Source organism: Notolepis coatsorum (genome assembly GCF_963971535.1).
Source record: "Notolepis coatsorum genome assembly, chromosome: 2".
Classification (NCBI taxonomy): domain Eukaryota; kingdom Metazoa; phylum Chordata; class Actinopteri; order Aulopiformes; family Paralepididae; genus Notolepis; species Notolepis coatsorum.
The window spans coordinates 79,870,918-79,883,509 of record NC_140166.1 but is presented as its reverse complement, the minus strand read 5'-3'; the positions used below and the strand labels follow the sequence as shown (position 1 = coordinate 79,883,509).

The 12,592-nt window shown below is 51.2% G+C and overlaps 1 protein-coding gene across 1 annotated transcript in view; it reads right to left on the bottom strand.

Moving 5' to 3' along the window:
- The window catches only part of kif18a (kinesin family member 18A), a 162,416-nt gene that overhangs the window by 99,601 nt on the left and 50,223 nt on the right, over nucleotides 1-12,592 (bottom strand). Inside the window, exon 9 of the mRNA XM_084308238.1 lies at nucleotides 1,788-1,897. Within this exon, the coding sequence (XP_084164364.1) occupies nucleotides 1,788-1,897 (110 nt within the window). The remainder of the gene's footprint in view (nucleotides 1-1,787; nucleotides 1,898-12,592) is intronic.

Here is a 12,592-nt window from a genome sequence, read left to right as displayed (position 1 = left end):
CCGATGCCAGTGAATGAAACGCGTGGGAGTGAGACTCATTCAGCTTTTCCAGCAGCCCCCCCCCCCCCCCCCCCCCCAACCAACCAACCGACCCCCCCCCCCTCTTTCAACAGATGCCATGTGCATCCCTCCCGAGAGAAGTGAATGGGAACGCTTCTGCCTTACCGGAGACGTCGTGGCATTTATATAATATATTAATGTGTATATTTATATTAAAAACAAACAACGACGCAAACATCCCCATCAAAAATACATAGCTCTAAACTAACCGGGTCTCTGTTCTTTATGTATTCCCCTCATTGTTATAAAATATGAATCGGTCACGTCGGGGAAGGGGGGATAGGAGCGCCCTCGCAGAGCGCGGCTAAACCGAGGCGCCTGTGGTGTAAACACGACCGTCCTCGTTTTCAGTCCGGCCCTTGACCTTTGCTGCCGCAATGTCGATGATGTCGTCCCCTCGGCTCTCCTCCCCCGCGTTCCCTATCGCTCCTCCCGCCCTCGAAATGTCAAACAAAACATTGAAGCGCATCTTTTGAAGGAGGAAGATGATAAGTACGCGTGGCTTCACGCAGCAGCAGAAACCCCGCGTGCGGCTCACATCACAGGGAGGTGCGCCGTGGAAGCAGGCGGTGCACCTCCCTGTGATGTGGTGCTGGAGGAGTGGTGTCTGCACCTCCCTGTGATGTGGAGGAGGAGTGGTGTCTGCACCTCCCTGTGATGTGGTGCTGGAGGAGTGGTGTCTGCACCTCCCTGTGATGTGATGCTGGAGGAGTGGTGTCTGCACCTCCCTGTGATGTGATGCTGGAGGAGTGGTGTCTGCACCTCCCTGTGATGTGATGTGGAGGAGTGGTGTCTGCACCTCCCTGTGATGTGATGTGGAGGAGTGGTGTCTGCACCTCCCTGTGATGTGGAGGAGGAGTGGTGTCTGCACCTCCCTGTGATGTGATGCTGGAGGAGTGGTGTCTGCACCTCCCTGTGATGTGGTGCTGGATGAGTGGTGTCTGCACCTCCCTGTGATGTGGTGCTGGAGGAGTGGTGTCTGCACCTCCCTGTGATGTGGTGCTGGAGGAGTGGTGTCTGCACCTCCCTGTGATGTGATGTGGAGGAGTGGTGTCTGCACCTCCCTGTGATGTGGAGGAGTGGTGTCTGCACCTCCCTGTGATGTGGTGCTGGAGGAGTGGTGTCTGCACCTCCCTGTGATGTGGTGCTGGAGGAGTGGTGTCTGCACCTCCCTGTGATGTGGTGCTGGAGGAGTGGTGTCTGCACCTCCCTGTGATGTGATGCTGGAGGAGTGGTGTCTGCACCTCCCTGTGATGTGATGCTGGAGGAGTGGTGTCTGCACCTCCCTGTGATGTGATGTGGAGGAGTGGTGTCTGCACCTCCCTGTGATGTGGAGGAGTGGTGTCTGCACCTCCCTGTGATGTGATGTGGTGCCAACATAGTGTGGCTTCATCACATTACTGTGGAGATATCAGTAGCCTGCTCTGTATTACATGCACACTACCTGTTCAGTCTTATGTTTGCCGCGCCACACACACACACGCACACACCCGTGTCAAGTTTCACGTTTGCTTTGGCGAAGCTGCAACGTGTCGACCTCCTTTGATTGACAGGCAGTTAGCTTGTTATATTTCAAGAGAGATCGCGTGGACCAATCCATTTGAAGCACAAGGGGGTACTCTACGTCACCCCCGCGCAGGGCTCGCGACGTGCTCGTGATGCGTTACCGACGTGCTTGTTGTGACGTGCTGGTGACATGCTCTCGTGCGATTGCTGGAAGAACTTACTTGTGAAACTCTGCTTGTTTCTGTGTGCAGGTCGTGTTGGAGGCTCCAGGCACGGCGACGTCCGCCTTCTTTTCTTCAGACTCCTTCAGCTGCTTCTTTAATTTAAGAATCTTTGACACACAACGGGAAATAATGAATCACTTGATAAATGGGTCAGATGTGAACCACAGATAATTAACACTTTTACGTGTAGATTATTAATATATATATATTTTTTTTCAGGATGTCATTATCAAATTAATTTTGATAGATTGGTTTAATTACCTCAACAAAAACAAGACCAGTCCCAAGAAGGAAGTCAATCCTCGAAGGAGTGATTCAATGTTGTAAAGGCCAGAGTTTCTCAAACGTAAGAACATTTCCCATCGACCCAAAAGAAGACGTTGCTACGGTGTGCTTCATCTTGTGCTTCTGTTTACTCGCAAGCCAAGTGATGAAGCAAGATTATGAAGAACACGGATCATTCATAATGTATTGGGGGGTTATTATGCTAATGTATGGATGTAATCATGCCGTGTGATAATATCAAGCAATCCAGCAGAATTCCAGCCAAATTGTACCTGAACACACACACAATCGTAACACACATGCTATCTAACTCTGCGGTAGATTTTATATTGATGTTAACATTTTACATGTATTGTAGCCACTTTAAAAAGGAACACGCCAATTTTCTTATTTGCCATCTACCCTGGAGTTAGACAAGCAGATGCATACCCGTTTCTTCTCTGTGCATGCATTAGGCTTAGGGAACAGCCACACCGTTAGCCTAGCTTAGCGTCATTCACTGGAAGTAGGTGTGCCAGTGTAGCCTAGTTCCCAACAGTCAAAAGCCCAGTTTTTCAAAAAGCAACAGGGCTTTTGAGGTGATGAAATCACTGCACCCAGGCAGCAGTGGTTCGGCAAAAAAAAATTCAGAGTATATATCTGCTTAGAAGACGAAAATGTCAAATTTTTATTTTGTAAAAAAAAATTCTCTCCACGTGGTAAATAGTACACAGGTCACAACATGTCATGTTTACAGGAAGGTTTTGGAGTTGTATTTGGAGTGTATTTCGTGACTGTTGGGAACTAGGCTACACTGGCACACCTACTTCCAGTGAATGACGCTAAGCTAGGGTAACGGTGCGGCTGTTCCCTGCATGCACAGAGAAGAAAAGGGTATGTGTTGTGAAGGATCAGATTAAACCGAATATGTATATTTATTTATATATATATATTTAATTGTATTTGTATATCGTTTGATATCCCCTGTATATTCCTTGTACAATATGCATTGAATATCCCTTTAGTCTACTAAACAGCCCATAATAGTTTCATTCTACCATTGGACGAGAACCTGGCGCCAGGTTGCCATACCCCTAGGTCCAAGTTCAATCGTGCCGCCTAACATGTCGTGGCAAGTCCGGTACCAGCGTAGTAATACGTCGGGCGAAATACGAATGGTACTATTTGTTCATAGCGCATATATATATGGCGCAAGTAAAGTAGAACTTTCTTTTAGTCCAGTTCTTTACCCTCCAACAGAGTGACAGACGCAAAAGCCTCCCCACGACGCACGTGCGGTGTAGTAAGGCCTACTTGGCCCAGAATAGGCATTGAGATATCGTGTAGATTAATAGTTGAATAGTCATAGTTTGGCACTATACCGTCGAGTTGGACGTATTCTATTAAGCTAATAATAGTCTATTTATGTATGGTGCATCGTTCGGTTAGAGTTCTAAAGTTATCAGTACCCCCATCGTTCCTGACGTTATCTGGACGCTTAACCAGGCTGGTCAGACCCCTAGTGGTGATTGCATCCGAGGAGCTCCGGGCCAAGAGCGACTGGACCTGTATATTGGATTACTCTACCCGGACGACGGCGAGCCTTCCACGGCTTGGATTATGCTTTGTGTGCTTTGATTATTCTATGGATAAAGGCCAACACTGCGGAGTGTTGGAATTACCCCCCGGAGAGGACTCCAGGTGAGACGGCGCTCTACACGTGAGGTCGCCTCACGTCTCTCCGTTGTGGACCGGCAGATACCGTCCACAGAGGGTCCAGCTGTATTCGTCTGCGGCCCGAGGTTCTGTGGGCACCGTGTCCAAGACTTTGGATTCTCCCAAGACACCGTCGGCCAGATGGGATACCGCCAGCGGCTTCTCTAACCCCCCCCTCCTACTGTCTTACAACCAGCGGGACCCCCCCCCCCTTAGTGTATCCAGCTATAATCATCTAAGTACCTTCGCTATCGTTTCCTAAATATTCCAGGTTGTATACTTACTCCCTGCGTAACCAGAGATTGGACATTCAATGTTGATTTACCTACGAATACTCATTTGCCATAAAAGTGCATATTCCATATTTCAAATCATAAATGTAATTAAGTGATCGTTGTATACACCCTTTGCTGTATTAAACCTTCGATTTGGTACATTTGTGTGGATTCGTTTCATCAGGTGGGAAAGTGTTCATCATACTTATATCTTGTACTGGGTGGCCAGAAGTTAAAGTACATGAGGTAGTGGTATTAAATATCATATCTAACAATACAGTCAGGGAATTGTACCCCTCAGTTACAATTGGTCCTTCGAGCCGGAGGGTAACTAGTGTAATATTAATATAGTGTTATTAATATCGAAATGGCCTATGATGAACACTCCACGAAACGATCCTCCTAACCTAGAACGCCCGCGGCGCAGACGACAGACACCTCAGTACTTAGAGGCTTACACTGTCAGTCAACTACCTAGCCTTCGACAAACGGTAAACGCGGTAGAAGTAGAAAGTAAAATTATGTCTGACCTTAACGACCAGGTTTCCCCGACCACAGAGGCCCTAGTAGGTCCTAATGTAACTGACCAAGCCCACGGTGGGGACCAGGAGGGAATTGACATGCCTTTACCCCCCGCCACTACTCAAGAAGTAGTCCCCGACCAGCCCCGGGAGGAAGACAACCCTACAGAGAGAGAACTCTGCACGGAAGAAGAGGAGGAGAGCGCCGAGGAACTAGAGCTCCAGGACTCCCCAACGAGTACCCCCAGGAGCGGCTCACGCAGGAGCGGCTCACCTCCACAACCGCCTCCCCCCAGCGAAGCGGAGAGGATACTACAACAGGCGTTCCTCGTCAGCCTGACAGCCTCTACCGAACGCGACCGACTCCAAGCGCAGCAACGGAGCGAAGAACAGCGCACACGTCTGGAGATGAGACGCTTCCAGATGGAAGAGAATATGGCAAGAGACCGGGCCGACGCCCAGCGCGCCGCTGCCGGTGCCCAAAGAGACGCAGAGCGCGACAGACTACAAGCGCAACTAATAGAGCAGCTGATCAAAAGGACAACACCCTCTCCCTCCACTAGGGGTTCAAGGAACTCGTCGAGACAACAGTCAAGAGCAGCGTCACCACAACGAGCAAGCGACCCTGAACTTGACCAACAGACCGAGTCTAGACCCCCCGCAGACCCCCTTCCCATACCGGTCCAAGCGAGACCCAGCTACAAGGAAGGAGCGGCATACACTGCGGAGAAGCTAAATAAACGATTACAGGATCTGGAAGATCTGATAGAGGAAGAAGAGGGAGAAGAGGAGAACCAAGCCCGACGACAGCACAGTACTCCACCGGACCAGGAGGTCCCATACAGTCCAGGCTATACCCCCGCGGCGCTGCGCTACAGACCCCCGACTCTATTCACGGGTGAGCACGACGCACGACCAGCCCCGAGGAACAGTACCTGGACCAGCGGGCCATGGTACCCTGCCAGTACCAGCCCACAGCGAGGCGCAAGAGGGGACTCGCCCAGGAGGTCTCTCCCCCAACGCTCGCCGATGTATCAGCCATCCACGGCGTCATACAACGCCACGCCGTCATTCCCAGACTTCGCCTATGAGAGTCGAGCACAGTACACGGAGCTCCGGATGTGCTTAGAGACAATGATGGTGGATGTCGCTGATGAACGCCACAAGTATGCAATACTACTGAAGCACCTGAAAGTACCGCGAGCGCACAATATAGCGCTAGCCTATGCTACCTCTTCGACTCCATACACAGCGGCCCTTGCAGCGCTGGATCAGAGATATGGACGTATATGGGATTACGTAATCCAGGAGATAAGGCATATTGACCGCCTACCCCCAGCCACAGACAATCGCTCACTAGACGACCTGTCAATCAAAGTGCAGTCCCTGGTAGGGATGCTGGGAGCGCAACGGGAGAAGGGCATGCATGAGCTATACGCCAACTCTAACGTCGAGAGGATTTTGGAGAAGCTGCCACCCGCAAGACAGGAGCGCTTTAGGCGGCAGAGGGATTACCGGGATCCCGACGGCCCCGAGCCATCCCTCCTTGATCTAGCCGACTTCCTGGCGAGAGAAGTCAGCAGCTTACGACTGGACACCTTCGGGCGGAGCACGCCAAGCTCCAGAGAGGGACCCAGGAGAATAAATGATGGAAGAAGATCGGTGACTGTCATGCACCAATCAGAGTCAGTACCGAGCAGTAAGAGTCACAGCACCCCCTCGAGAAAGGAGAAGTGGAAGATAGCGTGTCCCTACTGTGAGAAAGAACACTGGCTGTCACAATGTGACTCATTCACAAAGATGAATGCAGAAGAAGTGAGTCAATGGATAAAGTCCAACCGGCGCTGTTATCGATGTGCGCGGCCCCACATGGCAGCCGAATGCCGCCTAAAGAAAAGGTGCAGCCGGTGCGATGGAGCCCATCTAGATATACTACACGAAAGTAACGGAAGACGGCCTATACCTGCACCACGGAGCGGCACCAAGGCAAGTGTCATGTACATTGACCCCGCCAGCAGCAGCGGAGCCCAAGTGCTCTTAAAGGTAGTCCGTGTGACATTGAGCTACCAAGATAAAGTCATGGACACTTACGCCGTCCTTGATGATGGGTCAGAGAAGACCCTTCTGCTCGCCTCCGCTGCGACCCAGTTGGGACTGCGGGGGAGCAAGAACGAAATGACGATTCGGACAATAAGAAGAGATTTAAAGACGATAAAGGGCGAGAATGTCTCCTTCACCATCGCAGCCAACGGGCAGCCAGAGCGACGGTACAAGATCACAAATGCTTTCACCAGCCAAGAAATAGGACTATCGCAGTACACCTACCCTGTCACCAAGTTGATGGATAAATATGTGCACCTGCGCCAATTACCTATCCCGCTCATAGACGGCGCTACCCCGACCCTGTTGATAGGCTCCGACCATGCAGAACTCATAGTCCCGATTGACCGGGTCCATACAGGCCCCCGAGGCTGTCCTGCAGCAGTCGAGACCCGCTTAGGGTGGACCCTACAAGGCCCCCTCGCTAAATCTCTCAACCGAACAGCAGCCACTAGCTGCTTCCACTCCAGAACGACAGAAGAAGACACCACTCTCCTGCAGCATGTCGAGAGGCTATGGACCCTAGAGACAATGCCCTTTAAGAACGAAAAGAAAGATATTCGCTCTAAAGAAGACATTTACGCCATCAACCTACTCGAGCAGGGGACAGAGAGTCACAGTCGGCGGAGTGATGAGATACGCAACTCCACTCCTGAGGCGAGAGGGAATGCCCACCTTTCACGCAAAGAAAGACGCCACGGAGCGCTATCTACTGAACACAGAGCGGCGCCTAGCCAAAGACCCCGCTCAAGAGAGTGTGTACCGAGCTGAGATTGAGAAGCTAATCACAGCGGGACACGTAACAAAGATTGACATTAAAGAGGCCGATCAGACGACCGAATCATGGTACGTGCCGCATCACAAGGTCCATCACAACGGCAAGGATCGCATTGTGTTTAACTGCAGCTACCAAATCGGATCCCAGAATCTGAATAAAGAGCTCTTGCCCGGCCCCACACTCGGCCCCTCCCTACTAGGCGTGCTACTGCGCTTCCGCCAGGACAAGGTGGCTATAAGCGGGGATATCAAAGGGATGTTCTTGCAGGTGAGACTAGTAGAGGAGGACAAGCCTCTGCTACGGTTCCTATGGAGAGAGAAGATCGGAGATGAGAACCCATCCATCTACCAGTGGGAAGTACTCCCCTTCGGAACCACATGCAGCCCGTGCTGTGCTACCTTTGCACTACAGAAACACGTCACAGAGGACCCAGCAGCAGATGAAGAGGTCCAACACAGTGTGAAGAACAGTTTCTACGTGGACAACTGTTTACAAAGCGTCTCGACTCAAGAAGAAGCCGAGGCTCTCCTAATCAAGTTACGCGCCTCCCTAATCAAAGGCGGCTTTGATCTCAGGCAGTGGGCCAGCAGCGACCCGCACGTATTGCGCAGCCTCTCCTCCGCGGACAAGGCTGCCAGCAGCGAGACCTGGATGGCGACAATCCCAGGAGAAGCCCAAGAAATGACACTAGGACTAGTCTGGCGCTTCAAAACAGACTCGCTCCACTAAAGACACAAACCCTTGGCTCCAGAGCAGGGAAGGTCGGCGGCGATACCGACCACCAGACGGAGTGTGTACAGAACACTCGCCAGACAATATGACCTGTTGGGATGTATTCTACCTTACACCACCAGGGCAAAGATGATTGTACGAGCACTATGGGACAAGGACCAGGGCTGGGACGACCCAATACCCGCACACCTTGCCTCAACATGGAGAGAGTGGGAGACGGAACTCCGCTCACTCCCAGGTGTCAATATACGCCGCAGCTACTTCCCATCCACAGTGAGGCCAGAGACATGCGAGATTGAGCTACACGTCTTCAGCGACGCCTCTGAAGTAGCCTACGGATCGGTGGCCTATTTGCGTGCCCAAGAGATGGGAGGAAAGATACACACTGCTTTCATCCCGGCCCGCTCAAGAATAGCCCCACGTAAGCAACAATCTATCCCACGTCTAGAGCTCTGCGCAGCCCTCGCAGGAGCACATCTAGCCACGTTAATCCAACGTGAACTCATCATTCCGGTGCATAGAACAATCTTGTGGTCAGATTCCACGACAGTACTCACATGGATCAAGTCTGATTCATGCAGATACAAAGTCTTCGTGGGAGTCAGAGTCACCGAGATTCAAGAATTAACAGAAGAAGCAAGCTGGCGGTATGTGGACACCAAACACAACCCAGCTGACGTCATCACCCGGGGAATGTCTCTGGATGACCTAACCCGTCGCAACATCTACAGTGACGGACCAGCATTCCTCAAGCTCCCGGAAGGAGATTGGCCTACGCCCACCCCGAGGGAAGCAAGTAACGAGGAGGCTGAGAACAAGAAACCTATGTTCTGTGGACTGAGCACTGTCGCCTCCACAGACCCCAACATAGATGACTGCAGTACCCTAGAGAGTGCGCAACAAAGAACATTCCTGCGGCACCACCCAGAGATTCAGTCCACCACTGACATGTCAGCAGCTGACTACGAAGAAGCAGAACTTCTTCTACTACAACGAGCCCAGAGAGACTCGTTCCCCGATGAGCTAGACTGTCTACAGGGAGGAAACCCTGTCCCATCAGACAGCAGACTGATTCACCTGGCACCAGAGAGTGACGCCCATAATCTCATCCGAGTGGGTGGTCGCCTGCGGAGAGCCCCCGATCTACCAGATGACATTAAGCACCCGATCGTCTTGAACAGCCGACACAAGGTCACAGAGCTGATCATAAAGAAATACGACGAGGATGTACACCACGCAGGAGCAGAGAGAGTCTTCGCGGAGATCAGACGTCGTTATTGGATATTGCAAGGGAGAGAAGCAGTACGGCGCTTCCAGCGAACCCGTCTAGACTGCCGTAAGTGGCGCAGCCCAGCATACCACGGATGGCTGACCTACCCCCCTGTCGCCTCAGAATCGGCGACAAGCCATTCCACTCCACAGGCATGGACTGCTTTGGCCCGTTGTATATAAAGAGAGGAAGAGGCACCGAGAAGCGGTGGGGTATTGTATTCAAATGCATGACCACCAGAGCGATACATATCGAGCTCCTTCCGACCATGAGCACAGACTCATTCCTTATGGCCTTCCGGAGATTCACATCACGGAAAGGAAAACCGTCTACATTGTTGTCTGATCACGGGACCAACTTCAAAGGCGGAGAAAGAGAGCTGAGAGAGAGCTTCCAAGCTATGGGCCCAGAACTTAAGACCCACCTCGCTCCAGCCCAGATTGACTTCCAGTTTAATCCCCCGAACGCACCTCACTTCGGTGGAACTTGGGAACGAGAAGTACGTTCTATAAAGACAGCCCTGTACGCAGTACTCGGAGCCCAGACTGTGGCGGAAGAAGTCCTAATGACAGTCCTCACGGAGATCGAGGGAGTATTGAACTCAAAGCCCCTCGGTTACGTCTCCAGTGATGTAGCAGATGTCGACCCAGTCACCCCCAACACACTCCTAATGGGGCGGCTGGACCCCGCGCTACCCCAGACAATGTACAGGCCTGAAGAAGCGAACGGCCGAAGAATGTGGAGGTACAGCCAAGTACTAGCTGACAAGTTTTGGAGCAGCTTCCTACTTCACTACCTACCGTCTCTACAGACCCGCCAGAAGTGGGTAAAAGAGAGAGACAATTTGACAGAAGGAACAGTCGTCATGATTATTGACCAGTCACTACCCAGAGCTATGTGGCCGGCTGGCCGCGTGAGCAAAGTGATCACCGGTGCCGATGGCAAGGTCCGAGCAGCTGAAGTACTCGTCCAAGGGCGCACCTACACACGTCCCGTGGCGAGGCTCATAGAACTGCCCCAACTCCCAGATACTATCGATGATGACCATGACCCTATGACTTTGTGAGTTGACTGACCCTTACAGCGGACCTTGAGTGGTAGACAGTGCGGTTAATCTGTCTCTGTTTAGCTAATTAGGTGGGACTAATTAGGGGGCGGCTGTTGTGAAGGATCAGATTAAACCGAATATGTATATTTATTTATATATATATATTTAATTGTATTTGTATATCGTTTGATATCCCCTGTATATTCCTTGTACAATATGCATTGAATATCCCTTTAGTCTACTAAACAGCCCATAATAGTTTCATTCTACCATTGGACGAGAACCTGGCGCCAGGTTGCCATACCCCTAGGTCCAAGTTCAATCGTGCCGCCTAACATGTCGTGGCAAGTCCGGTACCAGCGTAGTAATACGTCGGGCGAAATACGAATGGTACTATTTGTTCATAGCGCATATATATATGGCGCAAGTAAAGTAGAACTTTCTTTTAGTCCAGTTCTTTACCCTCCAACAGAGTGACAGACGCAAAAGCCTCCCCACGACGCACGTGCGGTGTAGTAAGGCCTACTTGGCCCAGAATAGGCATTGAGATATCGTGTAGATTAATAGTTGAATAGTCATAGTTTGGCACTATACCGTCGAGTTGGACGTATTCTATTAAGCTAATAATAGTCTATTTATGTATGGTGCATCGTTCGGTTAGAGTTCTAAAGTTATCAGTACCCCCATCGTTCCTGACGTTATCTGGACGCTTAACCAGGCTGGTCAGACCCCTAGTGGTGATTGCATCCGAGGAGCTCCGGGCCAAGAGCGACTGGACCTGTATATTGGATTACTCTACCCGGACGACGGCGAGCCTTCCACGGCTTGGATTATGCTTTGTGTGCTTTGATTATTCTATGGATAAAGGCCAACACTGCGGAGTGTTGGAATTACCCCCCGGAGAGGACTCCAGGTGAGACGGCGCTCTACACGTGAGGTCGCCTCACGTCTCTCCGTTGTGGACCGGCAGATACCGTCCACAGAGGGTCCAGCTGTATTCGTCTGCGGCCCGAGGTTCTGTGGGCACCGTGTCCAAGACTTTGGATTCTCCCAAGACACCGTCGGCCAGATGGGATACCGCCAGCGGCTTCTCTAACCCCCCCCTCCTACTGTCTTACAACCAGCGGGACCCCCCCCCCCTTAGTGTATCCAGCTATAATCATCTAAGTACCTTCGCTATCGTTTCCTAAATATTCCAGGTTGTATACTTACTCCCTGCGTAACCAGAGATTGGACATTCAATGTTGATTTACCTACGAATACTCATTTGCCATAAAAGTGCATATTCCATATTTCAAATCATAAATGTAATTAAGTGATCGTTGTATACACCCTTTGCTGTATTAAACCTTCGATTTGGTACATTTGTGTGGATTCGTTTCATCAGGTGGGAAAGTGTTCATCATACTTATATCTTGTACTGGGTGGCCAGAAGTTAAAGTACATGAGGTAGTGGTATTAAATATCATATCTAACAATACAGTCAGGGAATTGTACCCCTCAGTTACAATTGGTCCTTCGAGCCGGAGGGTAACTAGTGTAATATTAATATAGTGTTATTAATATCGAAATGGCCTATGATGAACACTCCACGAAACGATCCTCCTAACCTAGAACGCCCGCGGCGCAGACGACAGACACCTCAGTACTTAGAGGCTTACACTGTCAGTCAACTACCTAGCCTTCGACAAACGGTAAACGCGGTAGAAGTAGAAAGTAAAATTATGTCTGACCTTAACGACCAGGTTTCCCCGACCACAGAGGCCCTAGTAGGTCCTAATGTAACTGACCAAGCCCACGGTGGGGACCAGGAGGGAATTGACATGCCTTTACCCCCCGCCACTACTCAAGAAGTAGTCCCCGACCAGCCCCGGGAGGAAGACAACCCTACAGAGAGAGAACTCTGCACGGAAGAAGAGGAGGAGAGCGCCGAGGAACTAGAGCTCCAGGACTCCCCAACGAGTACCCCCAGGAGCGGCTCACGCAGGAGCGGCTCACCTCCACAACCGCCTCCCCCCAGCGAAGCGGAGAGGATACTACAACAGGCGTTCCTCGTCAGCCTGACAGCCTCTACCGAACGCGACCGACTCCAAGCGCA